This window comes from Erythrolamprus reginae, unplaced genomic scaffold (assembly GCF_031021105.1).
Source record: "Erythrolamprus reginae isolate rEryReg1 unplaced genomic scaffold, rEryReg1.hap1 H_7, whole genome shotgun sequence".
Lineage (NCBI taxonomy): Eukaryota > Metazoa > Chordata > Lepidosauria > Squamata > Dipsadidae > Erythrolamprus > Erythrolamprus reginae.
In genome coordinates, this window is record NW_027248528.1 from 845,658 (window position 1) to 871,797 (window position 26,140).

The following is a 26,140-nucleotide window of genomic DNA, read 5'->3' on the forward strand; positions in this document are numbered from 1 at the left end:
CTTTTGGCTTTGCTGCCCTTAAAACTAGTACAGTATGAATGTACAGTATGAATGTCACTGCATTGTCATGAAATGTCCTGCCTTTTAAGATTCTAATATATTTAGCAAGCTGCAGTGCTTACTGAGCACCAAAGAATGTAGGGTAGTTCTAAGAGTGGAAGACTGTATTTCAGTGAACGATGAAGCAATTCTTTGTTACTGATCTTCATTTATTTGAATTAACCAGAATAAAGTAGCCTACTAGTGCAGCAAAGCTGTTTGGTGCCTTTTTAGATTTCTCCACTGAAAGTTAACCATTTGACCATATTATATGAATTGATAAAATTCAATCGAATTTTACATGATCTGGAACATTTAAAGGTAAGCCTTGTGGTTTTTTTAAGTGGTGTTACTCTGTTTATAAGAATTCGTACGCTTGCTGTCATCTTAAAAATGAGAATATCTTGACTCTCCCAGATAACTAAGAAGCCACTGAATAAAAAGTAAATCCTTGATTTCTCAGTATAGGAAGGAAGGATTGCGGGCTACTAGAAAGGACGGCTTGTTCGAGAAAAATAACAGGGACGGAGGATGGGTAAAAATGAACGACTTCTAACGATTACTTCAACTATTTCCTCTCCCCCTCCCCATGTTCAGCCTGAACTCCCTCAAGTGTGCGCGGTAACCCTCAGTCAAAATGGCTCTCGGAAGATACAGGGCTCCACTGAGGGGAGAGGAGGGGGAGGGGGGTGGAAAGCTCTGCTTCTCGGAAGATACGAGGTCACGGCAACCTGTTCCGGAGTGGGGCGTAAGGATCCACGTATCTGGGAAACGCGGGGGGCGGAAGTGTTTCCAGGGAGAAAAGCGTCAGCGCGGGACGTGCGCGTGGCTTACCAGCTAACACGCTTGCGATTACGTCACTCCTTAGCGACCTTCATTCAGGCGGCGTGACGACTTGCGGCGGCGCGCGGGAAGGCGTCATTTCTCTTCCCCCCCCCCCCCCCCCCGTTATCGGGAAATTATCGAGTCGCCCCGCCAAAGAGGAATCGGCGGCGCTGCTTTCTCTTAAAGGGACAGTAGCGTCCTCCGGCGCCGGTGGAGGCCTCGGCGAAGCTGCGGTTTTGGAGAGGAGAAGGTGGCGGGAGGTAAGACGTGGCCGCAGCTGGGATGCCCTTCATTCCCTTTCTTCTCCTGCCAGCGGGTTTCCCCCCCAGTCTCGCAAGCAGAACTTTCGATCAGTGGCCGGTGGCTGAATATTAACAATTTCGGTTCAGCTGCCGTAGAGCGAGACAATGCCTGAATCTCGCCATACGGTTTAGGCGAGAGGGTTGGTTGGGAAGGCTCCCATTCCTCATGAATTCACTGGAGAGCCTTTAGGTCGGGCATTTATTTCTCAGCAGCTCTTCCTCGGAGGCTTGTTCGGAAAATAAAAGTCACATGCATGCCCTTCACTGAGCCCGAATGAGGAAAACATGCATTAGAAAGAAGAAGAAAAATGGATCGCAGCTGTAGCCAGGTTAGCATGTAAGAATCAAATAATAATCAGTGCTAGTGCTAGATGTTACCTTGTGAGGGTAAGAAAACATCTGCAAGAAAACAAGCAAACTCAGAGAATAGCCATATCACTTACTTATATACCAAGTCACTTAGCCCTCTCTAAGCAGTTTACAGAACTAGCATTTTGCGCCCAACAATCTGGGTCCTCATTTTACCCACCTGGGAAGGATGAAAAGCTGACTCAACCTTGAGCCTGGTGAGGTTTGAACTGGTGAACTAGCAGTCAGCAGTATTGCACTGTAACCACTGTGCCACCAAAAATCCCTCATGTTGACCCTGAGCTACAAATATTTCCCTTTATTGATGTCCTTTTTTGTTCCTTCCTCCCATCACTGCACTTCCACACGTATATAAAATATTCTAATGGGCAGGAGTCTGATATAAATAGGGTTTGGGGAGTGGTGGCAAAACAATTACTTTCTTCCCTTTTCTCGCATATGCATCATTTCTCTTGTTCATAATCAGCAGAATGTCTGCATTTTTCCCTTATCTCACTCTAACCATATCTCACTACCAATTCTTGCTTCTCATCTCATAATCAATGTCCCTGATTATTATGAGGCAGTTTTACTCATTGCACATATACACATATTCCTTACACATGTACAGTATTGCATTGGTTTAATTATTCATACTTTGTGTTCCAGAGAAAGATCTGGAACAGTTTTTAATAGATTTTCTGAATGGTTCAAGCATGTTACCCAAGATTAGTATATATAAGAAAATACTTGGTTGTAATAAAACTTTAAAAGACCAATAACATTTTATTTGGATTTAAAAAATTGGATGGGAAGTGAAGCAAATTTTTCAAATTTTTAATTTTCAGGCTGAAATGAGAGTCCAGAAGTGGTGAGGGGAAAGTGCACTTCATTAAGATACAGCAATGTAACTCTGACTGTTGCTCTATTAATATGGGGGGAAATAATTTAACTATAGCTCATGAATATAGCAAATATATTTATGAACTGTATCTTTTCCACTTCATACTTCATTTGGCTTTAGTATTAAAATATTTATATACTGCCTCTAGGGATCATTTAAACAAAACACAGATGACCCCACGTCTTTATTATCAAAACATTTTTTAATTTTCTTACATACTCAACTTTATATAACATCTTGTTTTAATCAAACTTGACAAGAAAGGTGGGATAAAAATTAATAATGCTCCCAAAAGCTTATACAACTGTTGTGATCAGTGTCTTGGTTACAAAAAATATGGCTTGACAGTTTAAAATGTAGGGAAAAAATACTATTTAAAAAATACTAGGTAGTCCATGAATTATGACCACAATTGGGCCCAAAATTTATTTTAATAAGCAAGACAATTAGGATAGTCTTGCTCCCATTTTATGAGTTTTCTTAACAATGTTAGGCAAGTCACTGGAATAACACAGTTGTTAATCAATCTGACTTTGCTTGTCAGTAGATCACAAAAGGTGATCATATGATGATGGGTCATTGCAACTATCATAAATATGAACTTGTTGCCAGTCATACAAATTTTGATCATGTGTCCATGAGGATGCTGCAATGATTGTGTGAAAAAAGATTGTAAAGTCACTTTTTTCAGTGCCATTGTAACTTTGAACAGCCACTAAATAAATGATTATAAGTTGAGAACTACCTGTATAATGCAATTTGCAATCCATGTAACAGCATTTCTGCAAACCTGATAAAAATATTTCCTTTCCTTTTCTAATTAGAAAACAACAGAAAGGGATCTCAAACTCAAATGAATGCAGCCACATTACATAAAATATCCTAAAGAGAAGGCTAAATTCATACACATACAAAAATGCAACAAGTACTGAATGTTTAAAATTATTAGTAACCCCCTTATAATGTAATAAAAAAATGGTTGACAAAAACAAAGCGTGTTGCACCAAAATATTGTATTGCCATGACTACAATCTCCACTCTGTTTACTCTTTTACATCTCAGTGCAGTTGTTTCTGTGTACCTCCCTAGTGCTAACCAGCATAGACAAACAACAGCATCATTGCAATATTCCTTCCATAAGCCTGTATGGTCATCACATGCCAGCGCAGTGAGCGCACACAAAACAAAGCAGCAGGCCAGGACAATGACAGTGAAGAGCAACAGCCTGCTGTGGTAGGATTTGGACTCTGACAGCCCATTAAATTACTGAGCTGTTATGGGTTGCACATGACGAGTGAGCTCTAATAATGTCTTTTATTTCTGATTAGTAACAGGCTATAGGGAGAAAAAACTCCTAGGTTTCAAGCCTCTGCACCAGTTATAGGGTAATGCTGGAAACGTCCATGTAACCTGCAATGAAGTGGCACAGTTGATACTATCCACAATGGAGGAATGGTTGGGAAAGATGATGGAATGCCTGAAATGGATAAATTTACTTCTTTGATGAGAAAAAAAGACAATATCTGTGTTTATTGCTGACCAAAACCCCTTTTTAGGCTTTTGGCGTGAAATAGAAAAATGAACTTAAAATTTGTGACTTTGATGACTAGACAGAATAGATTACAAAAAGAGAGTCATATTGCAACTCTAGAATGAGAAGTAAATTTCTAATCATTTCTAATTCTGTAAAGAAGCTACTCTTTTCTTTTTTTATCTTTTATTTTTTCCCCTTGCCCTTTTAACTTTCTCCTTGATTTCCTTTCTTCTTCTTTTTACTTTGTATTAGTCTGTAGTGTTAAGCTTCTAAACTTTATTTTTTTTTAAAAACCATCTAAATAAGTGGTACAGTTGATATAACCTTCAAGCTGGATGCTAATATTAATTTTCTCAACAAATACCTAATGGCCTGATTTAATAGTTTATCTAGTTATTTTTTTAACAAAGTTCTATAACAAGACAATTTAAGAGATAAAACTATAAAGCAGGTTCTTGGTTTGATTTTGCCTGCAGGTAGCCCTCAACCTATGACCACAATTGAGCCCTAAATTCCTATTGCTAAATGAGACATTTGTTAAGTGAGTTTTACACCAAGTTATGACCTTTCTCACCACTGTTATTAAGTGAATCACCACAGTTGTTAAATTAGTAGCACATTGTTAAAGAATCTGGCTTCTCCATTGACTTTGATTGCCAAAAGGTCACAAAAGGGATCATGTGATTCTGGGACACTCCAATTGTCATAAATGTGAACCAGTTGCAAACGTCTGAATTTTGATCATATGACCATGGGGATGCTGCAATGAACTAGTATGAAAAATAGTCATAAGTCACCTTTTTCAATGACATTGTTACTTCAGTTACTAAACAAGGTGTTGAGTAGGATTACCTGTACCATTGATTTACTAATTATTTTTTTTGCAAGCCACTTATTGTCGGCCTCAGTACCTTTACTGTTACATCACAAGCGTAAAGATTCCTATAATAATAAAGCTGTTTGTTTGCCTGAAAGGACTGTACATGAAGATGCTGTTCAGCTCATGCAACCTGGATGCTATAGCATCCATCATGGGCATTTATCCATGATGGGCAAAGGTAGGAATGTGCTAACAGGTTGCATAACTAAATGAAGCATTTGAAAAGTGAAAAAGTAGGACTTTGTATTGAAAGAGTCTCAAATTGATTAGAAAATGAGCTATCCCTGGGAAATACAATTAAAATAATAAGGTATTGAACAATATGCCCTTCACATTTAAATCAAGACTACCTTTTCTGTTCAAAGCTGCTTTTGTCCCATTTGCTGCATTTCCATAAAGGCTGCCATTTAGCAATAGCGGGGTATCCCTTTTCCACCCTGCCAGATGGTCTGAGAATAGTTGTTTTAGGAGATCTTTGAGGATTATATTGCAGAATATAATATAGTCTTAGAATAATAAATTCCTTACAGATGGTCCTCAACTTACACCATTTGTTAGCGACAGTTCAAAATTACAAAGTTATTGAAAAAAGTGAATTACAATCAGTCCTTGTACTTATGACCAACACAGCTTCCCTACAGTCCCATGATCAAAGTTCGGGTGCTTACTGTGCTTTTTGGATTAAAAGATGCTCTGGAATATAAGATGTACATTAGTTTTTAGGGAGGAAAGCAAGGGGAAAAAAATTCTGCCTCTACCTACCAGCATCCATTGGTATTCATCTGGCTACCGTCCTTGCAGCAAATAGCAAACAGCCTGGTTAGCTTCAGCAGGTTATCGCAGCCTGATTTAGCACAAACAGCTGATTGGCAGTTGGATCAAATCCCCCCCAGAATATTGCTAAACAGCTATTCCAAGTTTAACCCATTGCCACCTCTGTGCGTCGCATTTTTGGTCTCTACACACCCTGTTTTTGGCCTCCATGCACATTTTTGGCCGGTTCCAGGCCAGGCTGTGTGGATTGCCATACCACATTGCCACTTCTGTAAGTCAGATTTCTGCCCTCCGCATATAGCGGAGGCCAAAAACGCAATGCACTGATGCTGAAAACAGCTGACAGAGGGGGGCCGGTGGATGGGTGGGGCTTCAACATTTGGAGGGTAAATGCACAGCAATTTTCACCCACTTTTGGGGAGGGGAGTGTGTCTAATACTCCAAAAAGTATGTTAAGTGTCCAGGATGTGTTTATAACAATTGTAAAGTCTGGGGGTGGGGGTGTTTGTGTCATGTGATCAGCATTTGCAACCTTCCCAGCCAACTTCCAGCCAAGCAAAGTCAATGTGGAAAGCCAGATTAATTTGCAATCATCTGATTCATGTAACAATCAGTGATTTGCTTCACAGTTTCGGCAAAAAAGGGTCATAAAAACGCATGATTCACTTAACAATTAGTTAAGTGTTCTTAACTTGGAACAACCACAATAGAGACTATAATTTCCACTGTTAAGCAAAGCACTTAACAATTCTGGTCCCAATTGTGCTTTTAAATCAAGGACTTTCTGTATGGTATTCCTGATTTAACTGATCTGTCCCCATTTTTCTATCCTTCCATTCTATAATATAGTATTTTATATTGCTCACTTCAAATGGGATGCACTATCAAGTATATATATAGAGAATGTGTGTATCTGCGCCTATATAGAGTGTCTTCCCTTTATTATTGGCAGGCCTAGAACTTATAAAGAGGCTGTATTATTGCAGTTGTAAGATGTCATGGATTCAGCCGTGCTAGCTCGGTGATGACTTGATATGGAGAATGTATTATGTTCAACTTAGAGTTGGCCAGCTGAAATACTTGTTAAAAAAAGAGAGAAATATTTATGGAAAAGCCATATGTGACTCTCTAAAAGTTTAAAATATTTTTTAAATGGGGAATATGTAATGGCTAAACTTGATGAGTGGCTGAAGTTTTCTACTGTTTTTTTTTTTAAAGACCTTCACAGTTGGATTATAAATATGACACTTGATGAACTAGAGCCAATTAGTTACAATGTGTGTTACCCTTAAATTCAACAGTGCCTATCCAAATGAAGTACATTGGACTGCTCAATGAGTGATCCCTGATTGGTGATGTCATCTGTGCCTTGACCAGGGGAGAAAGCTTTTCTGTCACTTCATCATCTCCTCCTGGACCTGCTGTTACTGATAAAACCAGCTGGATAAATGGAGCAAGAGTGCTTGGCTCTTCTTGCTACTTGTGTTCAAACCTCTCAATTGCTAGTGCAACAATGGATGCTGAACAGGCGTACTGTGATATTCGCCATAGCAAGGATCCTTCAGCGGAGGCGCTTTCGCCGTTCGGCCACAGTGCTGAGGCGCATCCTCTCAGCAAGCGTCCGTCGTAAGAGAGCCTTGCTACGGCTTCACCGCAATGCTATAGTCTCTGTGGTCACTATGGTGTACTCATCTTCACCCGCACTGCATTATGAGCACGAGCTGATGGCTCTGTCAGAGCGATCGCACTGGATGCTCCCCAGATGTAGCGAATGGTGGGAGCGAATGATTTCTTCGGAACAGGATGACAAGTGTTGGATTTCTTTATTCAGAATGTCGCGCTCCACACTGATGTATATTGCTGAGGAGTTGCGGCCTGCCTTACAGCGGCGAGACACTGGCATGAGGTCACACATTCCTGTGGAGAAGAGGGTGGCCATCACCATTTGGAAACTTGCGCATCACGACAGTTACAAGACTGTCTCGGAGCTCTTTGGAGTGGGGATTTCATCAGCCTGCTCAATCTTCGAAGAAGTCTGCGAGGAAATAAATTGTAGGCTCCTTGCCCAAACAATTCTCTTGGGCGATCCACAAGGTGTTATGGAAGGCTTCAAGGATATGGGCTTTCCCAACTGCCTTGGTGCAATTGACGCGATCCATATCTCCATCCTCTGCCCTCCCTTCTCCGCTGACTCCTACATTAATTGCAAAGGCTTCTATTCAATGGTATTGCAGGCTCTAGTAGATAGTAAATCTCGTTTCACTGATATTTATGTTGGGTTTCCAGAGAGATCCCATGATTCCCGCATCTTGCATAACTCTCCTTTTTTCAACAGCATGGATGAAGGCACATTTGGCCCACAAACTCCAGCATTTCTTGAAGGGGTTTCAATGACTCCTGTTGTCATTGGAGATCATGCCTACCCACTTCGCCCCTGGCTAATGAAACCCTATCCAGCACCAAAAACTGAGGCCCAAGAAAAGTTCAACGATAGGCTTGCCAAATGCCGAATGTGCGTGGAGAGAGCTTTTGGGGTCTTGAGAGCTCGCTGGAGATGTTTGCAAATGAGACTGGATGTGAGAGAGAAGCTCATTCCTGTGGTCATATCTACATGCTGCATCTTACACAATATTTGTGAAATCAAAGGAGATGAGCTGCTAGAACCATTAGAGAGTCCTACAGCTGCTGATACCCAGAATGCTTCAGCCAGGCCAAGGGTGCCACTGTCGGAAGCTGGACTTACGAAAAGAGCTTGCCAGATCAGGGCTGCGTATTGTTCCTATTTTGAAAAGAACCCTTTTTAGAACACCCTTTTAGTTCAACTTCAATGTGTGAATGGCCTGATTATATGATAACAATATTGCTACACCAATGTATACTAGAGTACCTGAATTTTTATAATGTAAATAAAAGTGTGAATAATCTATAGTGTTATAGAAGATATCTGCTCCATCATCACTCATTCCTTTATCAGTTTCCAATTGAATGTTTAAAGCATGCTCTACAAGGATCTGCCCTTGAACATAGAAACATAGAAGTCTGCCGGCAGAAAAAGACCTCCTGGTCCATCTAATCTGCCCTTATACTATTTTCTGTATTTTATCTTAGGATGGATATGTGTTTATCCCAGGCATGTTTAAATTCAGTTACTGTGGATTTACCAACCACGTCTGCTGGAAGTTTGTCCCAAGGATCTACTACTCTTTCAGTAAAATAATATTTTCTCATGTTGCTTTTGATCTTTCCCCCAACTAACTTCAGATTGTGTCCCCTTGTTCTTGTGTTCACTTTCCTATTAAAAACACTTCCCTCCTGGACCTTATTTAACCCTTTAATATATTTAAATGTTTCGATCATGTCCCCCCTTTTCCTTCTGTCCTCCAGACTATAGATTGAGTTCATTAAGTCTTTCTTGATACGTTTTATGCTTAAGACCTTCCACCATTCTTGTAGCCCGTCTTTGGACCCGTTCAATTTTGTATTGATACAATACTGGGAAGCTTCAACTGGTATAGATCGTAGCATCACACACAGTTTTGGTGCTCTAAAATTTCCTTCTGTAGTACCATTGCAAGTGAAGCTTCTAATATATTTCTAGATGCAATTCAAAGTGCTGCTTATCCCCTTTAAAGTTCTGCATGGCATGAGACCAGATTATCTGTGATAGCATGATTTTGTGCTTGGTAGAAGTTGGGGTGATCCTGGGCATAAAACAGGGCATGGTCTTAGCATCATTATGTCATAATGAAATATAGAGGTTTAAAATAAAAAAGACCTGTCATTCATGACCCTTATAGCAAAGCTAGTCTTATCAAAGAGGCCCAATGTTAATAAGGAATTTCCTAACACGGGGGCTATGGCCCGAAGTTGCATTTTATGCAAACAAAAAAGTTGGGGACCACTAGCCTAATGGGATTTGAAGTGATTAGGCGTTAGAGTTTGAAGATTCAATATCTAGTCACATGGACTGGGATGAGATGAGGCTGTGACTTTGAGGAAGCACACCTGAGAATGGTCAGATAAAGATGTTCCTCATCTACCTTTAAGGACTGAGTCCCAAACTGCTATCTATGTAATCTATTAGTTGCTAAAATTCTATCCAGGCCCACCGAAAAGAATCCCAATAGTTCTAGATGCCTTGATGCTAGTGGCACAATTATCCTCTCTCCCCCCCCTCCCATATTCAAAAGCACACCAAATCATATGATGAATCAGTGATATTTGGTCTCCAAAATGCCAAGGTTTTCACTGCTAGAATGTTCCCATTCAGTTTCAAAGTTATAATTTAGAGTCTGAAATCAAAAAAATTCTTGTTCAAATTCCAGGCCGGAACTTGTAAATATGCAACCTTATCTGACTCCAGTGAAGAACTGGATCTTAAGAGATAATGTTGGCTATTTCAGTGCATACTACAGGAGGTCATCATATTTATCTGGACAAAGAACAATGGGATGCTAGGGCAGAATGGAGTGATTAAAATCAGCCACAGCTTGAATATCTTTGTTATGTTTGGATAGCACTGGCATGGAAGGGAATTTTTATTATTATTATTATTATTATTATTATTATTATTATTATTATTATTATTATTAATTAGATTTGTATGCCGCCCCTCTCCGTAGACTCCGTAGCTTTGGTGCCAACAGGGCATCATTTGCCTTTGTTCTCTAGTCTTGAAATGAATCATCTGAGTTCATGGTTACCTGCTCTTGCATAGATTGATCGAAGGGAAATCCCCACCTTTTTGCAGTCTCCTGTAGTCTATAACTGGAACCATTTGTCCTGAAATAATTTGCTATTAACTGCTATACAGAGATCCCTTTAGGAACCCCGTTGATATGAATAAACATACATTCGGTTGTCGCTGTTTGGCTTTTTGTAAAGATTCCTTCACCTGGTTCCACCCAGATTGTTTAGACAATTAATTATATTATGTGTTTGCACCAATATTTGCTACAACTAACTTAATATAAAAGGGCTTTCACAGCCAATATCCTCAATTTTAGCTGTTCAGAAACACTAATAGTTTGATGGCATTATCATTCCTGCATCATGTTTGACTTGCTCTCTGGCTGTGATTAGCCACAATTTATCTCCTTTACTTGGTATCTTGGGAGGTAGGCTGCTTGGTGGAATGGCCTGAGATAGAACCAAGCTCATGGCATTGAATCCAAAGCTGCAATTCTTGTCCTGCCAGTGTCCTGGGGATTAGCCTCCTGGTTATTAAGTGTTCCTCACCAGATGTACATGAGAGAAATAGTTTCTCTCATGTTGACAGTAATTCCCTGTAGCAGAACATATTTCAAGGGTATGTGTACTCTGTGAAATTATGAAACTCCATTCCTGTAGGCATCAAAGTGACAGAATTCACTGTTCTTTCCATATAAGGAGATCTAATGAGATCACCCAGATAAATACATGTAAATAAGAATTTTGGTGTATTGGTGTAGTTTTCATAAATACAGTACTGTATTCTGGGATTGAAAGGTCCAAACGGGAACATTTTAAACCAGAACTCGTTCTTCGCTCAGAACTGGTTCTTCACTCCAATAGGAAGTACTATTTAAGATGTTATAACTATTTAAAGCCGACAGATTCATGGCTGAAAATGTCACCTCATGTTGATTTCAATCAATTTCTCAAACCTTGGGTCATGTTCAGATTCCAAGATTCCAGATGGCTTTCTCAGTTTTTGTGACTAAACGAGTTTCTGGGAAAAGTATCATGTGCAGGGACATGTTCTATGGAGCAAATGTCCAAATGTGAGTTTTCTTCAGTGTGAGCTGCTTCTTTCTTTCTGGAGACAAAGAATGAGAGGAATCTTTCTTTTCTTTTTCTAGCACATGGCCCAACTTAATACAGTAGTTTGTTTAAAAAAACCCTCCAAAAAACCCCACCATCTATTCTTGCATGTGGTTTCCAGGTTTGCAACATTTTTGCAGATACCTCCCCTCTCCCCCCCCCCCCCCAATAAAACTCTGATCAATTTGAGAGGCATTTTCCTAGATTCTTGCCTCTGCTTTGCTTGCTACTTGTCTATGAGCAGGCCTAAAAACTTAATATTTTCTGTTTCCTGCCTCATACAAAATTTTATGGTATTCCTCAATTTACAAGTTCATTTAGTGACCATTCAAAGTTACAATTTTTCATTTTCTACCTCTGCAGCACCCCTATAATTATGTAATCAAAAATTAGATGCTTGGCAGTTGGCTCATATTTATGATCATTGCTGTGTCCCAAAGTCATGTGATCCCCTTTTGTGACCTTCTGACAAGCAGTCAACAGGGAAGCCAGATTCACTTAACCAGGTTACTAAGTTAACACTTGCAGTGATTCACTTAACTTTGGGAAGAAAGGTCATAAAATGGGGCAAAGCTCACTTTACATCAGAAATGTGGGGCTTAATTATGGTCATAAGTCAAGAACTACCTGTAGTCCAGTCTCTAAATCAAATAAATAATAAATAAATCTAAATAATAATAATAATAATAATAATAATAATAATAATAAATGGATGAATATTATTTTTTCCTGTACCTTCTGATCTCTGGAAGTAACACAAGGGTTTCATTTTATCATTTTCTACAAAGGTAGTCAGCATGCTTCCCCCAAATTCTTTACCTGTAAGATAGGCTTTTAATGGGTAGTCCATTTCTGTTTTTGAATAACAAGTAGCTCTGTGCCAGCACTCCATAAACCATGGATAAAGCTGCAAACTCCTTTTATAATTTCTGCTGTCCTGGATAAATTTGTTCATGCCTTATCCTAGAGCAGTGGTTCTCAACCTTTCTAATGCCATGACTCCTTTATACAGTTCCTCATGTTGTGGGGACTCCCAACCATAAGTCTAGCGCCAATTCTTCCAACAGAGCTTTAAGCTAATTGGCAGGAAGGTCAGAGAGACCCCTCCACTGTAAATACCTAATTGGTTGGATTGTAAATATATGTTACAAGGAATAGAAACTTTAATTCGTAACACTACGGGAAATTTGTCTTTTCCCATGGTCTTAGGTGACCCCTGTGAAATGGTCATTTGCCCAAATTATCAAAACCAAGTGATGATAGAGCAGACAGCTGCAGCCTCAATTTCCAATACAACTTTCTATACTTAGTGTCAGCGCTCCAAATTGATTAATAGCACCTGAGAAATAAATCAGCTGCAGTCCATTTCTCTCATCCAAGGTTCGATTTATTAACAGAGCCATGTTGGTTACATTGTAGCCATCTCGATGCTAATTTCCTTCCAATACTCCACCCAGGTTAAGGTTCATCTCTCGTCCCCACACCAACAAGTTCATCACAACCAGTCCAGTTGCAGGGATTCCACCAACCTCCTTACATCCGCTGATGCAGAACAAAGGATGACCTTGGACTCTAAGAAAAGAATTTGTTGTGGCTATTAACTTTCCCTCTCATGCAACTTCCCCACCCAGTAACAATACTATTCTACTGTAGAAGGTCAAAGTCTTTAACTCCAAATGATGGCTTCGGCCTGACACTCAGTGCAATATTGTGTCTGTTCTATAATCTGCTGGATTTGCGCTACTTGCTCATTAATACAAAATGTAATTACAAGTAGCTGCACCAAAATATCCCAGGGAGGGAGGTACAACCTCCTTGCAATGTTGGAGATGCAACAGGCTTACCTGTTTATAAGAAATCACATTCTAAAATCTGAGTAGGACCTGAAGGTAATACTGTAAAACCTTAACAGAATCTTGTGATCTGTTAGAGTCACTGATAGTAGGATTGCTGATCTACGTCCACACTAAGCATCTTAGCTGACCTGTTAAGTATTCCTGAAAATAAATACTGTATTACTTAGCACTTGATGTGAAAGTAAATTACATCAAATCATCAGAATTTTACCTGACTGAAATCATTGAATAGGCTTCAGACATCTCGCATACTGTACTTCCTTGCCAGAGATAATGATTGCTAATAGTATTTTCTATTTTCTATTTTAAGTGCAATAAACATAGTTAAAAACAAAAAACCCTAATATTGTTGAACACTTAAATGCCTAAAGGCACTCTTATATTTCTGTTTGTCTTTCTGTCTCTGAATATGGTCAGAGCGATAGTCCTCCATCTCAGCCACTAGTATGTATGAGTGATGTGTGTTGTTTTATTGGGTTTAAACTTTTTAATGTTACTATTTATATATTGGGGTATTTTTTAATTTTTTACTATGTTTTATTGTAAGCCGCTCTAAGTCCACAAGGAGAAGGGTGGATTATTATTATTATTATTAATATTATTATTATTAATAATAATAATAATAATAATAATAATAATATTATACTCTGTGTTAGTTTTCTTTCTGTATCTCCATATTTTACATGGGCACAAAAGCAACTCTGAGTAAGCAAAAGTTGAAGAAGAGTAGGATTTCCTAGATGAGATTTTTCTTCTGGAGTAGCCTCTTTTCCCCTGAGCTAATCCAGTATTTCCTATGTTTCAACTGTTTAGCAGGGCTTGAGCTTCCATATTCTATATGGGTGGATTATAGTCAGTAGTAGCCTATTTTCTCAGGATTCTGAGTCACCATTGTTAGGCCTGCCTAGGCTAGCTCATAGCTCCATCCCTCAATAGATTCATGTTAATATATCCCTTAGAGCAGTACATAACCAAAAAATGGGATTCTCACAAAATTAAAGCATGTGGCTTTATTATAAAGAAAAGGAAATTAAATTACAGCATCTAAAAAGTAGATATGTATAACTTCATTCTTATTATTGGTATGTTGTAGTGGAGCCTTCCTATTGCAATCATTATTTATTTTTGGAGACTTGGTTTAATGAAGATGCTAATTGCATATTTCATACTATAAAATGTTCGTTTGTTTTGTTCTGCAATATTTTGAAAGTATCCATTTTGATTTCCATGCTCAAAAGAATTTCACGTGTCTAAAGTAGTGCTTCCAGTTCTATTAACATTCTAACAATAAAAACAATAGAAAAAAATCTCCACGATCTTTAAAATTCTGTAGTAGTACGGGTCATTGGAAAATTGCCATTGTTGGTACTGTCTAGTCCTGGTCTGGCTTCTTGAGTGGCACTGCTATTGATGTCATCTGGTGTTTATTCGGGTCCCTGGATGTAACTGCAACTGACATCATTTGGAGCCTAGTCCATCAGGACAGAAAAACTGTCAGAAGGGCACCAAAAAAATATTAGCTACATTATAGAAGGCTCAGAGCTAGCCCTACCACTTGCCTTCTTTTCTCTGAGCCAATCTTCCATTATTCCCCATTTCTTCTTGAGGAGGCTGATGGTCTCCAATTCTGAGCTATCAAGTAGTCTCACCATTATAGCCTGTTTTCTATGTATTGATCATTTTACTTGCTTGTTGGCAGCCCATAAAATGGACCAAGAGAAATAACCTTGCTTCTTCTACCAGTAATAGGCATAGTTAAAGATTGAAAGGAGGAGTTTTGTCCTTCGGACAAGACATCTCTCATAGATAGGTAGGTAGTTAGGTAGGTAGGTAGATGGTATAGAAAAAAGTATAAATAGCTTCTAATATTCTTCACCTTGTCCTAAAATTACATATTACGGTACTCATCTTTCTATAATTTATCCAGTTTTATCATCAAAACTATAAGTCACAAGTTCATTGTTGTGCAAAACGTCCATAAGATCTTTTAGTCAGCAATCAATGTAGATAATGTCTTTTCTCTAATAGTTATCCATTTCAGAAAAATGTGTCAACCTCACCAACCATTCCTCCGAACTGGGACAAATTCTTTTAAGTATTCTGCTTTCTTATCTGTTTACCATTAACCATAGGATAGATGGCTGGGAAGATTATGTTTAATTTTCTATATTTGTGCTACTGCCAGTTTATTAGAATATCTTTTGTAGTTAATTTTCAGATATGAAGTTTTGTATTTTTATGTTCTAAGACAGAACATGATTTTGATGAAATTACAGTATCAGATAAAATATCCACTTCTCTACCGCCATAATTCCAGCTAATTTCCCCCCAATTTCATATTGTTGTAATCTGCTAACTTCAAATACAATATAAGATAATAAGACGCTGTCTTGAACATGAAAGTATCACAAAATTATGTCAGGTTAAATTACAAATTCTCTTGCAAGTAGATTCATCCAGTTGGCATGGTGAAGAAACTTATCTATTTTTAACTTTAATAGACATGTCTTCAAATAGAGAGAATTAGACATTTTGAAAATCAGTGGGCAGAAATATGCAACCTTTTTCTTTTGATTATGTAACTGTAGAATGCAGATTAGAAATCTTTCTTTAAATATTCCCATATCTGAATGCACAGATTAAAAAGTCAGTTCCTCATTTCATGGCAATCTCAATGGAAGTGTAATCTTAAACAAGCAACCTTCCTTTGTACTTTCTGAGTGTATAGTCCCTTGAAAGATTTTCATCAGTTTAAATTATCTAAGCAATAATGAAATTAAATCAATAGATTTATTTGCATTCACTTTGACTTTTGAAATCAGAAAAGCTGAAATACAGTACCATACAAAAATGAAAGATTTGTTTCAATTTTTTCTGACTGTCTGTCTGTCTGTCTATTGGACTTGTATGCCACCCCTCTCTGTGGACTCAGGGCGGCTCACAGCATATACCAAAAACATAACAATACAGTTTAACCAATTAATATACTAAAAAGATTCTTTACAATTCTAACTTTAAAACATTCATTTGCATTCATTCAATAATCACACTAACGATATTCGTTGGTCGGGGGAAGGTCTAATGTCCCCAGGTCTGGCGGCAAAGATGTGTTTTTAAACTCTTTCGGAAGGCAAGGAGGGTGGGGGCAGTGCAAATCTCCAGGGGGAGCTGATTCCAGGGGCCCGGGGCCCCCACAGAGAAGTTTCTTCCCCTAGGCCCCACCAGCCGACACTGTTTGGTTGATGGGTCCCTGAGGAGACCAACTCTGTGGGACTTCACCGGACGCTAGGATTTGTGCGGCAGAAAGTGGTCTCGGAGATAATCTGATCCTATGAACATTATAGGTCATAACCAACATTTTGAATTGTGTCCAGAAACCAATCAGCAACCAATACAGCCCATGGAGTGATGGAGAGATGCGGGCATATTTTGGAAGGCCCATAACCTCTTGCACGGCTGCATTTTGGACGATTTGAAGTTTCTGAACACTCTTGAAAGGTAGCCCCATGTAGAGAGCATTGCAGTAGTCGAACCTCGAGGGGATAAGGGCATGAGTGACTGTGAGCAAAAAAACCCCTGTCCAAATAGGGCCACAACAGATGCACCAGTCGAACCTAGGCAAACACCTCTCGCGCCACAGCCGAAAAATGGTGTTCTAAAATCAGCTGTGGATCGAGGAGGACACCCAAGTTGCGGACCCTCTCTGAGGGGATCAATAATTCCCCCCCTCAGATTAATGGATGGACAGATGGACATGTTCTTGGGAGGCAGTACCCACAGCCACTCCCTCTTGTCTGGATTGAGCTTGAGCCTGTTGGCACCCATCCAGACCCTGACAGCCTCCAGCATCATTTCCACTGCTTCACTGAGTGGATACAGGGGTGGAGATGTACAGCTGAGTATCATCAGAGTAGTGATGGTAACTCACCCCCGTGCCCTTGGATGATCTCTCCTAGCGGTTTCATGTAGATATTAAAGAGCAAGGGGAGAGGACCGACCCCTGAGGAACCCCACAAGGTAGGGACCTAGGAGTTGACTTCTGACCCCCTGCTAACACTGACTGTGACCGACCAGAGAGGTAGGAGAACCACAGTAGAATGGTGCCCCCCACTCCCAGCCCCTCCAATTGGCGCAGAAGGATACCATGACCGATGGTATCGAAAGCCGCTGAGAGGTCAAGCAGCACCAGAACAGAGGATAAACCCATCCCAGGCCTGCCAGAAATCATCCATCAGCACGACCAAAGCAGTTTCTGTGCTGTAGTCCGGCCTGAATCCTGACTGCCGAGGGCCTAAATAACCAGCTTCTTCCAAGGACCACTGGAGCTGGAGCAACACCACCTTCTCAACAACCTTCCCCATAAAGGGAAGGTTGGAGACAGGACGATAGTTGTTAAATATGGCTGGGTCCCGGGAAGGCTTCTTGAGGAGGGGACGCACAAGTTCCTCTTTGTAGGGAGCCGGGAAGGACCCCTCCCTCAGAGAAGCGTTGGTAATCTCCTGGACCCAGCTCCTTGTCACCTCCCTGCTGCCCGAAACCAGCCAGGAGGGACAAGGGTCCAACAAATAGGTGGCGGAACTCACAGCTCCAATGGCCTTGTCCACTTCATCAGGTGTCACCAGGTCAAACTCACTCCAAACAGGTGGACTAAAAAGGGCCCCTGTCACCTCGACTGACTTATTGTCAGCCAACTCGGAATTCCAATTGGAGTCAAGACCAATCCGGATCTGAGCAATTTTATCTGCGAAAAAATTGTTAAATGTCTCAGCACTATTCTGCAAGGGTTCCTCAACTCCCCCTTGATTAAAGATGGAGCGAGTCACCCTAAACAGGGCGACAGGGCAGGATTCTGCAGACACAATCAGGCTGACATTGTATGCACGTCTTGTCGACCTGATCGCCACTTTGTAAATCTTAATATGAGCTTTTACAAGTGTTCGGTCAGATTCGGATCTAGTTTTCCTCCAACGCTTCTCTAGACTTCTCTTCTGGCGTTTCATTCTCCAGAGCTCCTCAGTAAACCAAGGAGATCTCTCTTCGGTCTAGAGCAGTGATTCTCAACCTTCCTAATGCCGCGATCCCTTAATACAGTTCCTCATGTTGTGGTCATCCCCAACCATAAGTCTAGCACCAATTCTCCCAACAGAGCTTTAAGCTGATTGGCAGGAAAGTCAGAAGGACACCCCCAATGTAAATGTTTGATTGGTCGGATTGTAAAAATATGTTCCAAAGCGCCAGAATAGAAGCTTTAGTTCCTAACACCATGGGAAATTTGCCTTTTCTCATGGTCTTAGGTGACCTCTGTGAAACAGTCATTCGACCCCCAAAGGGGTCCCAACCCATAGGTTGAAAACCACTGGTCTAGGGCCTCCATCACAGCCATATTCCAGGCTGCAGCAAGGGACTCTGCCAAACTGTGTACAAGTGAATCCGGCAAAACCCCAAGCGCCCTTTGAAAACCTTCTGGATCCATCAGGCATCTGGGATGGAACCTCCTAATCAATTCCACCTCCCTGCAGGGAAGGATTGGAGCCTTAAAATCAAGCTACAATAGATAATGATCTGACCATGACAAAGGCAACGTCTCTAAGCCCCTTAATATCAGATCATTACTCAACTGCCCTGAGAGGAAAACCACGTCGAGAGTGTGCCCCCTCTCATGGGTTGGGCCCTGCACTACTTGGGTCAGGTCCATGGTTGCCAACCCAGAGGATTCACCAAGCGATGGCAAATTAAAATTCCCAAGACAATAAGCCTGGGGGACTCCACCGCCACCCTGGCTACCTCCTCGAGTAGTGTTGGCAGGGCTGTTGCCACGCAGCTGGGAGGCAGGTACATGAGCAACAGGTCCACCTGTACCCCTAGGTCCTACCTCATAAGAACGGACTCACAATCCGCAATCTCAGGGGCAGCTAGCCTATAAAACTTGATGGTCTTCTTGGCTATAATTACCACTCCCCCCCCCCCCTTCCCTGAGGTTGCGGCTGGTGCCACACCTGGAACCCGGCTGGGCACATTTCTGAGAGAGGAACTCCTCCCTCTGGGCCCAGCCAGATCTTAGTCACACATGCCAGGTCTGCCTCCTCCTCCAGAAGTAAATCCTGGATGAAGGGAGCTTTATTTACAGTAGACCTGGCATTAGGCAGCCGCAGCCTGAGTCCAGGGTCTGGATTTCGCTTGTCACCAGTTCTACGGGCTGAGTCCATGAGGCTGGAACAAGGAACCGCTTTCAAGCAGCGGTCCCTTTTCTCCTGAGAGCGGCCTACCTCATGTCTGTCTCTCCCCAGCAAGACCGAAATATTTTGGCCCTCTTCCACCCCAGAGATAGGCTCCCCCACTACTCCTGCCTCCAGGCCGCCAGGCAAACTGAGCCTTCTCATCCCATTCATTCCAAATATTCTATCTTTCAATCATATCTATTACTAAAATCAATCTTAAGTTACTTAATTTAATTAAAATTACAATAATTAATTTAATTTAATTTAATACAATAATAAAAATACAATACTAATATCCATTCAATCATTCCATCTCAATCATACATACTCTTCCTCAACCATACATCAAATAGATCTACTCCAATTAATACTACCCCATCCTATTCAATTTATAGTAAAACAATTTAAACCCCCCTCCCATTTACCCCACCCCACTCCCCAAGTAAATGCGAGAAGACAGGTAAATAAGAACAAGAGGTAAGTATAAAATATAATAACAATTCCTGCTGAGGAATTCCTATTCCAGTAGTCTCCCCAGGAAATGTTTTAGTTTCTTCTAGAATCTAGAGCAATGTTTCCCAACATTGACCCTTTTAAGATGTATGGACTTCAACTCCCAGAATTCCCCATCCAGCCATACTGGCTAGGGAATTCTGGGAGTTGAAGTCCATGCATCTTAAAATAGTCAAGGTTGGGAAACTGTTCTAGAGGTAGGATGATACTACATCCTTCTTACCCTCACCTCTAGGGCTTACCATGGTCATCTGCTCCCTACTGGCCTCCCTGCGTATATGCCTGGAACGTCATCCACCTCTGGTCTCCTTCTTCTTCTGCCTCCTTTCATTGGCTGTTGCCTTTGCTGGTTTTGCTGTCTACATCCAGTCACATGATATTCATAATCCTGATGTCAAAGAGGTGAGCTAGAGATAAGACATTTAAATAAAAACTTAGACCAGAACATGGCATGAAATTGGATTTCAATTTTTGAGAGAAGAAAGCAAAAAAATCTAGGAAGGATAAAGGAAAAACAGTAATGGAGGCACTATTTTTCCTTTGCTGTTTTCCAGGTATAGGTTGATTTTCTCTAATAAAAGGATAGTTGGAAGTTGTACTTTCAAACTGATTGGCTACAATTCTATTTTATTATTGTTGTTTACAGTATAGCTAAATTATAATTTAAAAAATTATATTTTTTTCTCCAAAAGGGAACCTTACCATTCAGATACTTTGTTTCTAGCAAAAAAAATTTTTTTAAAAAAGCAAAAATGCAAATTTTTAAATTCAGGTTTTAGCTATTGCTATCTACAATTCAGAAATTTAGACTCCCTCATTGTATTATATGCCTCTATTCTGAACAGGAGTGGGTTTCACTTACCTTTGCTACCGGTTTGGGACTGACAATATGCATATGCATGTTTATGCTTTGCACATGTGCAAAATCTTCTGCGCACACGCAAATCGTCTGTGATGGATGAGCCTAGCCTCCTGTCCCCATTCACGCTACCAGTTCACTCAAACAGGGGTGAACAGATAGCAACCTACCACTGCTTCTGAATAACAATTAACAAGGCAAGGTCATATGGAATTGGATAGATATTTTAAGTGAAAAAGAAAAAAATGGGAGTAGAAGCAACGCTCATTCAGTTTTCCCTTATATCTAAGGATTGGGACTCTCTGCTGAAATCTTTTGCACATTTAATGTTCTGTATCACAAATAAAACTCAGGGAAATGTCATATCACTTCCTTCAACTGCTGAACCTCCTACAACTGTATCTATCATGGTTGGCTTGACCTTTGATGTTCACAATGGTACAGATCTTCCCAATGATACACATTTAGGTCTGACCATCAGTGGGACAAAATTGGGTTTCAGAGGTGAGTGATCACCAAATCTATTTCAGTATTTTCTCAAGAATTCTGACTCCTTGCTCACCTTCTCTTGACATTTCCTTCCATTTACTGCATCCACAGGTCCAGATGCCCAGAAATCAATTCATCTCTTAGCTGTTATCACAAATTCATTATCCCGTGAAAATTGCCTTAGGATCACTGCACCTTCATCCCTTCTCCCCATGACCAGGTGAGCTAACAAGAAGGGGCATTATCACAAACAGTGTTTCTTTATCCATTAATATAATATTCCATTTTGTTCCCAGAAAGCCACCAAAATGTGTAATAGGGAAACAAAGCATGACTTTGGAAATGCCAGGGATTTGCTATCAATCACGTTATCAAACTAATCCTGCATTAACCAGCATGCTAGATCAGGTAGGTAGGTAAATATGGGCAGTGGTATTGTGGGCAATATCTGGCTTGCTCCACAATATATGGATGGAAGATGATTCACTATAATTTCTTCTACTCTCAGGCGGATCGTACCCTTTGCAGCCAGCGCCTCCTCCTGACCAGTGCTTTCCTTCTCTGCCTCTGTGCCATGCTGTGTTGTGCAGCTGGCCTATATTATCGCCTCCCCAAAAACAAATGGGGCCAAATCTAAATGGATCAAGTCACTGCTATTCATTCTACATTCCAGAATACAGTACTCAGGTGTCCTCCTTTCTCTAAACAGCTATACCATATAAATTTCATTATTTTTGGTTGGTGTGCTACTATTTTGGTTCTCAAAAGATATGATAAACAATTTATTAAATACAAAAAATGTAATTGTTTTGTATTTTAAGTGGCTATTCAACCAATGCAAATTGCTTAATATATTTATTACGGTATATATTACAGGACTTGAGCTATATATCGTCGAATAGTATAATTAATCTAAATAAATTATTGTCACTAAAATTCCACTTAGGAATAATTACCTACATAATACTGGATTTCATGCTTAAATATAAATAGCATCAAGCAATGTGCAAACAAGAAATCCTCATATTCCATCAAGGTTTGCTTGTTTTCAGTAACTAAATGGTAGTTTAATATTTAGAAGAAAGCCTCAATTAAAATGGAGAAAGGATAGGACTGCAAACCTGTATTTTCACATTTAAATTGTATTCATATTGCTTATTTTCAATTTTAGCATAAAACAAAGAATCTGGTACCAATATTAATATGTGTAATAAATATATTTGTAGGCAATGAGTATAAAAATGAAAATCCAAGCATAATAATGGGAAACTTTAACCTTTTTCAGCATTTTTCTGGAGGTGGAAATCAGTCTGGTTGATTTTCCACAAGGAGGAAACAATGTCTTATGGTACTACACCAAGAGATCAATAGGGAGTCCTTGGAATAACTTACAAACATTCATTCAACTCTTCTTCAAAATTATGGCACAGCTGAACAAATGACACTTACACCTGATTCCCAAAGTTACAGCCCTTGCAGTCCTTGTGCTATGATCAAAATTTGGGAGCTTGATAACCAATTCACACAACAGCAGGGACACTTCAATTCCTCCACCATGTCTATCCTGCATAGCAGCACTCCTTAGCAGCATAGCTGAGCTGAAGTAGAAGCAGGGGCCTTCAGCAGGCTGCCATTATCATCGAGCCTCTACTTCAGCCTTGATGCTGTTGAGAGGAGCAGCGAGGCCACCATAGCACAAAGCATTCACCATCCTATACTCCACAGGTCTTACCACACCTACCTGATCTTAGTCTTCTTTCTCCAGCTGCTAACAAGACATGCCTAGTCTTATACAAGGCAATTATTAGTCACACCAAGGCCCTTATGGCATTCAATTAGTATTTTCTGTTCTTATGATGCTTCAGAAGGCTTTTCCAAAGCACTGGAGAATAAAGTGCATTATTTGGAAATTAGCAGGTACACAGTTCTTACAAGTCCTCAGAAGCTTTCCTTGGGAAGATGGCCTGGCACAACCAACAGCAGCCTCACAAGCTTGAGGCCCAGATGTGGTGACAACCAGCTGTTTAAATCCCTGTTTAAGATATCTACTTCAGCCCCAGTCCAACTAGCACAGCCACTGAAGAATGCTACTGTGCAGGTCAGTCAAAAGGGCAGAAAGGTGAATGGCTAGATTTTAAGAAGAGGCAGTCCCTTATTTTTTGAAGGTTCAGGGTTGGGAGAAACAAAGCCAGGAATGGCTTGGATTGGGGGAGTCTTCACCTAATGACAGGTGAGATTTGATTAATGATGGCAATACAGTACTAGATTTACCATCACAAAGTGACGCAGTCTCATGATGTTTTACCTAACAACTGCATTGCTTAGTAATGAAAATTCCTGTCCAACAGTGCCATAATTCAAAAATTATCTGTATCTCAACTACTGCCAACTTACCTTATCCAAGAACAGTACCCAAAGCAGACTCTAACATAAAAATAAAATGTAAATATTTCTATGCTATCCTTTCTATTAATATAATTTTTCCCCAAAGCCCATACATTTCCAGTTTTAGTGCATCTACAAAGAATAGGTAAATAGTGTAAATATTTGAATTTCAATGAGCTCACAGCTATACTACTTATATACTAATTTATTACAGGTAGTCTTCAATTTATGACCATTTATTTGGATGCCTGGCAACTGAGTCATATTTATGATAGTTGCAATGTCATGTAATCACCTTTTACAATCTTCCAACAAGCAAAGTCAATGGGGAAGCTTAACAATCATGTAACAACTGGAATGATTCATTAACAAATATAGCAAGAAAAATTGTAAAATAGAGCAATCTCACTTAAATTTTTCAGCAACATAAGTGTTGGGTTCAATTGTGGCTGTAAGTTGAGGATTACCTGTACTCATTTTAAATTAATATGTTAAATCTAACAACTGCACATGCTTACTGCTGCCCCATGAGCATCGCTGGAGTAACATCAAAATTTCAAAGGGTACAGAATACCCCTATCTAACCTATAGTACCTTAATTTTCCATGCTGTTGCAGTTTGTTTCCCATCTATGTACCCAGCGTACTTTCTGCAGCTATGTTTCCCAGGCCTGAATTTTAACCCAATAACAGAGTTGGAAGGGACTTTGTAGGTCATCTCTAATCCAATCCCTGGCCCAAGCAGGAGATCCTGCCTACACCATTTCTGACAGTTGGTAGTCTGGTCTCTTGTGCCGCTTGTTACCCTTTTCAATTATTCTACATAAAAGCTGCAATATTCTTCACTAATAGTTTTAGAATAGAATTCTTTATTGGCCGAGTGTGGACACACAAGGAATTTATATTTGGTTAAGCAATCTGCTGTAATTATTTTAACTAAAGCTCTATAATTTGCTCTCCTCCCTCCACCTTTCATGTCAGAACTTGCTGCCACATTTGACCGACATTCTGGACTCCCTTGTTCTTTCCCTCCGAGGGCCACGTGTAAGATCTCGGGCACTCCCTCGACATGCCCTAAGTACAACCTAACCAAAGAACTCCCTTTTCCTCGCGGAAGGCGGGCTGGACGCGAAACCCTCGCAGTATCCCAGCCAACCCGGGTCAACGACGTCACCGGGATAAACAATCCCAGGTCCGCCGCTGTAGTCCGGCCTCGGTGGTGTTAGTTAGGCCAATTCATGTGATTCGGGGGGGGGGGGGAGGAGGGGAGGAAGGATGACGCGCTTCTTTCAAAACGGTGGTGGCTTTCCGTCATCTAACCCAATGTACAGTTGTTAGCGTGCTCTACCGTCTTTTCGTCAGCTGCTTGGAATTTTGATATTTATGCCTCAAGAGGAGCGGGTGGCCTAACTTCAACTTCTTCGTGTTGACAAGAAAGGAGGAGGCCCGCCCGGCACGGGCCTGAATCACGCCGGCATCAAAGGCGTTAAAACTGCACATGAGGTGAGAGGAATAAGGGCGCTGAGAGGACTAGACGAAATTGGGCCTTCCGTGACAGGGAGGCTCCAGCTCCGCCCTCTGGCCGAGAGTTCCAGCGCGCGCATGCACCCAAGCTCCCTGCAGTGACGGTTTAACTGTCGCCCTGCGCGCCCTTTATTTCCCCTCTTTGAACAGCTGTCATTGCCCGCCTGCCCCCCCTCTTCCCGCCGCCCGCCAATTCTACGCCCGCGCGCGCCAAACAATATCTAATTCTTGCCCCAGTAACAGCTGAGTGATGGAAGCCCCGCCTTTTAATTACCTCGGCCTACCAATCAAATCCCAAGCTCTCCCATATTGCCCCAATCAAAGCACACCTTGAGGGCACGCGGGCGTCCCAATCTGACTTCTTTCATTGAAGGGCCGTTATTTACCCCCACCCTCCACTCAACCAAGATGTTGATCTTGTATGCATTTGCCCTTCCTGATGTTTCTCGTCCAATCCCGTTCTTGGGGCAAATTTCAAGATTCCTTCCCCTAGTTTTACATATTGTCAGTGTAAACTTATCCCCGCCTATTAACGCTAAGACAATCCAATGAAGCCGAGTCTTGTTCCTTCCCACTTTTACTGCGCGTGCGCCGCGCTCCATTCAGTAATGCCGTTCTTACAGTGGCTCACGGCACGCTACTCGCCCCTACTCAATTCGCGCTACTCACTTTTTTTTTTCAAGAATGACCCGAGCGGGACGCATGCGCACAGTGCCCCACCAAAAAAACATTTTATGCACCAGGCTGGTTTAAGTTCGGCTTAATGTTCGTTCCTTTTATGCCCGACTTTGGCGCATGCGAGTTTTCACGGGCTCACGCCCCTGATGCATCGCGCCTGTGCGCTCTTCTTAGGCGCCCCCCCCCCACTTTCCCTGTACGCGTGCGCCTG

The 26,140-nt window shown here is 40.9% G+C and overlaps 2 protein-coding genes and 1 long non-coding RNA gene across 11 annotated transcripts in view; 2 read left to right on the plus strand and 1 right to left on the minus strand.

The window, feature by feature from the left end:
• The first annotated feature begins 340 nt into the window (after positions 1-340).
• LOC139155839 (insulin-like growth factor-binding protein 3 receptor) lies at positions 341-22,079 on the plus strand. 7 transcript variants are annotated; one of them, XM_070731168.1, is made up of 7 exons: positions 993-1,124; positions 1,377-1,495; positions 20,231-20,397; positions 21,145-21,358; positions 21,455-21,563; positions 21,640-21,751; positions 21,852-22,079. In XM_070731168.1, the coding sequence occupies exons 3-7, from the start codon at positions 20,239-20,241 to the stop codon at positions 21,978-21,980; spliced, it is 723 nt and encodes a 240-aa protein (XP_070587269.1). In that variant the 5' UTR covers positions 993-1,124; positions 1,377-1,495; positions 20,231-20,238; the 3' UTR covers positions 21,981-22,079. The 7 variants fall into 7 exon arrangements, with proteins under 7 accessions (XP_070587266.1, XP_070587263.1, XP_070587269.1 ...); XM_070731166.1 differs by lacking the exon at positions 1,377-1,495; XM_070731167.1 differs by lacking the exons at positions 993-1,124; positions 1,377-1,495 and adding an exon at positions 16,674-16,762.
• LOC139155841 (uncharacterized) lies at positions 12,784-25,636 on the minus strand. 3 transcript variants are annotated; one of them, XR_011557124.1, is made up of 3 exons: positions 25,581-25,636; positions 20,238-20,402; positions 12,784-12,980 (listed from the first exon to the last, which is right to left on the minus strand). It is a non-coding gene; the product is annotated as an uncharacterized lncRNA (long non-coding RNA). The 3 variants fall into 3 exon arrangements; XR_011557122.1 differs by lacking the exon at positions 25,581-25,636 and adding an exon at positions 25,076-25,224; XR_011557123.1 differs by lacking the exon at positions 25,581-25,636 and adding an exon at positions 24,697-24,873.
• The window catches only part of LOC139155837 (serine/threonine-protein kinase TAO2), a 54,811-nt gene continuing 53,668 nt past the window's right edge, over positions 24,998-26,140 (plus strand). Inside the window, exon 1 of the mRNA XM_070731156.1 lies at positions 24,998-25,230. The gene's annotated coding sequence lies outside the window, so the exon portion shown is untranslated. The remainder of the gene's footprint in view (positions 25,231-26,140) is intronic.